Below are 5,273 nucleotides of genomic sequence, written 5' to 3' on the forward strand. Positions count from 1 at the left end.
TTCAGCAGAATAGAAAGAAGAGTATTAGTCTATTTGTATTTACAACACAAATAAACAAAAAAGATACACACTTTAAATGCCTGGAACAGTCATTTTCAACTTTCTTTTTACCATGACCTCTAGAAATAAATAGATTGGACATCTTGGCCCATATATGATCCTGAAACAAAAGTTTTATAGGACGATTCTTATTCTTACTGTATTCAATACATCCTGATATTTAATTTCTTTTCTTTTCCTTTCCTTCACCCTGCTCTTTTCCATGCCATCTCATTTTATTTCTTATAATGGTGGTCATAACTCACTGACCTGATTTTATAACCTCTACTGGGTTTCAGTGAAAGGTTCAAAAATCATTTGTTTAGAAAATAACTGGAGGCTTACTGTCTCACCCCTAAATGCCCCAAATCTAGTCCTATTCATTGCTTCTGGTAGGCTGCAGCTGGGGGAGGGGGTAAGGCTTAATTTTTATTATAAGTCCTTTGAAAACAGTTTGAAAAATTTTTTTTAACCATGTGCACATATTACTGTATACTTGTATAATTAACTCTTTTTTTTTAAAGTTTGAAAGAAACAATTGAAAATGAAGTTAACAGACGATCTTGTTCTGAGAGGGACAGAATGTTAAGGGCGGTGCAGGAAAATCATTGATGGCAGAGGATGACTTCTTTCCCTTGTTGCCTGGCATGTGCCAGGCCCTCCACAGCAGCGATGGCAGCCGTGTGGCACAGGGAAGGCACTCAGTTAAAAAGCAGCTTGAACCGAGCAAAATTAGGAGGGGAAATCTGCTTTGAAAGTATTTTTATTTTGATTCCATTGTGCCTTCCAGAGATGGAGAGGACTCAGGTTACTTTCCCATGCCACTGTCCACTACTGTAAAAAACTGAGAGGCTGTGACTTAGAGCCAAACCCAGAGAAGGGGGCCGTCCATGGGCAAGCTGGGGGTTACCTTGGCTCCTCTCCTGGGGGGTGGCATCCAGAACCTGCCATCCATTGTACGAAGAGCCCAGGTCATTCCGCACAAACCAGGCTTCATTCCAGACGTGGAAATTCCTGCAGACAGAACCACAAACTGAAAAGCTTGCCTAAGGCCACACAGCAGGTGAGTAGCAAAAACCACATCTCTGATCTAACAGTGCCGCACTCTGACACTTGAGTGCCTTTACCCTATGCCAGCTACTGTGCTAAACCGTGGCGGAAATTGTCTCACTTAAATTCTTACAGCGCTATGTAATGGGAACTATTTGTATGCCCACCTCATAAAAGGGGGAAGCTGAGGCTCAGAGAGGTAAAGCAGCTAACAATGGCAGAATCAGTGTGGACCCAGATATGCTTAACTCCAAAACTTAGGTCCTTGACAACTTTTTTTGAGTAGCAGAACTGATCAGGGTTAGATCCAGTGACTCAGGAGGCAAACCTACACAGCTTTCTCTTGTGTATCCTGTAGTGGGCTGAAAATAAATGAGGCTGCAGCAAGAGTGACACATCTGGCTAACAGCCACGAAGCCTTTGGCTGAGGTCTGGATTGAAGAATGACATATACCAGTCCTAAAATATTCTTTGTAAGTGGCACCCCCTCATCTCCCAATCAGTAAGTCTCAGTAACAGGTCCCCTCCCTCACCAGGTCCAGTCAATTAGCCAAAGTCTTATTCATTCATGATTCTGCCCTCTTCTCCTCTTCACTCGCATAGCAAATGCACTAGCATTGGCTTTGATAGTTTTGGGTTCAACTAGAAGAAATGTAAGTCCAACATAAATCCAAGTTCTATCTGACTTGAAAAAAAAAATTTTATACTCATGAGGTGAAGAAGATAGTTTAAGCAGAGAACCAACTTCAGGAGTCATAAATAGAAGACTGATAAATTTGACTAGGTAAAAATATTAAACTTGCACATAACAAACCAACCAACCAACCAACCAACTGTGGTTCATAACAGATTGTTTCCTCTGCAGATTACAATAAACTGTAAAAAAATACAAAACACATCTATCTGAGAGTCAACAAAGTAGGAGGAAGACTTTGGAAGGGAGTCAAAACCTGGAGGAAGGGGCTAGCCTGCTGCAAGTCCCACTTTTGGTGCCTTTGCCTTAAGGATAGGCCACAGAGGGGTAAAGTGCAGGGCAGTAAACTCCAACAGATAGCGCATACCTTTCTGATCGAGGAGATAAGAGAGTGAGGGGGAAATCCAAGAAAGAAAAGAGTCAGGGGAACCCTAATTAGTATATAAACTCTGCCCAAGCTTCTGGGAGACCTCTGAATCATGTATGTATGAGAGAAAAAAGATTGAAAAAAATCAATAAAGTGGGAATTAGATAGAGATTTATTATAATTAATATTAATATTAGATAGAGATTTATTATAATTAATATTATAGAGTACTTACAAATCCATATGGCAAAAAAAAAGTCAAACATACCAATAATGGACAATGAGCAGGCAATTTTCATAATACCAGTAATCACCGACCATATGAAAATAGTTTTAACCTCACTGCCATTAAAAGAAAATTAAAATGACAAAGAGACACAATTACACCTGTCAAACTGACAAAGATGAAAGTATAGGATGAAACACATTGGTGTGTGATAATCATTTCCAGGTGTGGGAAAACAAGCACTATCATGCTCTACTGGTGATAGTTTAACTTGGTACGATATTTGTGGAGGACAATTAGGCAATGTGTGTGAAAAACTCTTAAAAATCTATATACACAGTAAGTCAATAATTCTACTTCTAGAAATTTCTCCTATAAAAAAATTCACATGAGTGCACGTATATGTACATGAAAAGATGTTCACTGAAGCATTGTTTGTAATGGAAAAAATAATGGAGGATAAGTTCGTCAATAAGGGAATGATCAGATAAATTGTGCATAGCCATGCAACAGAATATCACTTAGCTGTCCAGGAGGATGAGCAAAATCAATTTAGCACTTATGGAGAAAGTTGTCTAAGATATATCCTCGAGTAAGAAAAACAAGTTACAAAATAGTGTAGATATATATGTATATCTATAAACTTGTAAAAATATGCACAAATATAATGAACCTATTTGGATTTAGAAAATTATACATTAAAAAAAACAGCGAAAGTAGTCCCCAATAATTCTATTATCTTAGATAACCACGGTTTAGATAACAGTTTGGAATATATATTGTGTATACGGACAGATTTTGGTGCATATTGAACTAAGATTTACATTATTTATTTTTGTAATGTTTTCATTTTTTATAATGAGAATTACTTATTACTTCTATAATTCTATAATTAAAAAATAAATGAATATTTAAAAATACATATATTATAGAAACACTAATAGCTAATACAGTATGTATCAACATAGAAAGTTATTAAATGTTCTAACTGCTCTATATTTTAACTCATTTAATCTTCACAACACTCTTTTAACAGGAATAATTATTATCTCTATTTGACAATTCTGGAAACTGAGGCACAGAGTAATTAAACAACTTGTTCAAAGTCTCACAGCGATAAATAGGCAGAGTAAGATTTGAATTCAAGCAGAAGGGCTTCAGGGTTCATGTTTTTAACCACTACTTTACAATGTCTCTCTAACTTTCTATTTATTAATATAAAAAGTATAAAAAAATTATAAAGCAGGCTGTTTAACTTGATTCCATTTGGGTAATTAAAACTCAATGCCCATACTTCTAATGTGTACGAACATAAACAGAATGAAATGTCTATAAGGCTCTATTTCAAAATGTTATTACTGGTTTTCTTTGGTTAGTTATATTATTAATGATCCTTCTTATTTATTTTATTTATTATTTTATAATCAGGAAAAAATCGTTTTCATTTTGCATGTTGTAAGAAGCTTCCTATGGGGACCAGCTAGGATATGTGTGCACGAGGGGGCTCTACACACTATACAGCTACCAGAAAGAGTCAAAAGTGCACTTTACGTACTTATCTGATTCAACGTGACCCTGCTATATATCCTTCAAGGCAACAGGGAACTAAAAAGTCAGCTCCAAAACAAGGCAGAAGGGCATTAGACCATAAGAGGTAAAAAAAAAACAAAAAACCCCAACGATAATCAGATTATTAAAAATAATACCAACCAATGATATGAGTGGGAAGAAAGAATACTCTTATTCACTACTGTAATGAAACATGGGTAGCAACAGCAAGATGTCATAAGGCTTTAAAATGTTCCTTTTCTTTAACCTAGAATATACCATTTCCAGAAATCTTTTTTTATGGGACTAGTCAAAGACATGCTCAAGATTTACATATAAGAATGCTCATGACTGTGTTATATATAATAGGAAAAAAAAAGGGAAATAGATAGTTAACATAGGGAAATAGGTAACAATAAGGAAAGAGAGATGATTCAATTATTCAATGGAATATGATACATCTAAAATCTTATTTTTAAAGAGTATTTAATGACTGAGGGAACATGCTCATAATATGTTTAGCCAAAAACATATGATTTAAAACTGTTTATGAAGTGGTTGACTATTAGGTACAGGAAAAAGTAGGATATATTTATCATATGCTCTGTCTTGTACTCCCGCTTTGTAAAATGTGTAATCCCAATTCTATAAAAAACAACTAATAGAGAAAAGGTTAAATAGAAAATGATCAAATATTAAAAGGATGTTAACAATCAGATTACAGATTACATATTCTGAAATTTCCTATAATTGTGAAAAAAAAAAAAGTCATCATAAAAAATTATCTCTAGGAAGACCTACAGAATGTTTTTTGAATGGACCTTTAAGACCAGGTAGAATTCACCCAGGAGAAAGCAGCATGAGTGTGGGAAGATGATCCTGGATTGATGAAAAAGGCAAGAGTGAGATGAGAAAGCAATAAGAATACCAAGGTGTGTGTTTATTTTCTTCCTGGCAGAGAAGCCGAGGGGAAGGGTGGGTTGGTAAAAAACAAACAAACAAACAAACAAACAAAAAACGAATACCCCCAAAACTGGTAAGTAGCTATGTTTTAATACTTATTTGCAAGGCAGAAATTTGAGACAGAGCAGATAAACAAACACATCCTGGTTCCTCTCTCATTTAGAAGCCAACACTTTACTTACACTTCTTTGGATTGTGTTTGCCATTCGAACCCCTGAGAGTGCCATCATGGAAATCCTGGTTTGTTTCTGTTTTTCGCCACACTCTCTCCCACCTCCCAGCCTTGGGCTCTGTTTCTGTCTTAAGGGTTTTTAGTTGCAGGAGCTCAGGAAAAAGACAGGCTGTAGATATCAGAACTACCTGAGGCATTTAGTAAATGATGCATT

The 5,273-nt window shown here is 35.9% G+C and overlaps 1 protein-coding gene across 1 annotated transcript in view; it reads right to left on the reverse strand.

Annotated features, from left to right (window-relative positions):
• The window catches only part of TGM3 (transglutaminase 3), a 36,264-nt gene that overhangs the window by 11,658 nt on the left and 19,333 nt on the right, over positions 1-5,273 (reverse strand). The window contains exon 8 of the mRNA XM_015596881.1: positions 950-1,053. Within this exon, the coding sequence (XP_015452367.1) occupies positions 950-1,053 (104 nt within the window). The remainder of the gene's footprint in view (positions 1-949; positions 1,054-5,273) is intronic.

The sequence above is a fragment of the Pteropus alecto genome, unplaced genomic scaffold (genome assembly GCF_000325575.1).
Source record: "Pteropus alecto unplaced genomic scaffold, ASM32557v1 scaffold45, whole genome shotgun sequence".
In the NCBI taxonomy this organism is placed as follows: domain Eukaryota; kingdom Metazoa; phylum Chordata; class Mammalia; order Chiroptera; family Pteropodidae; genus Pteropus; species Pteropus alecto.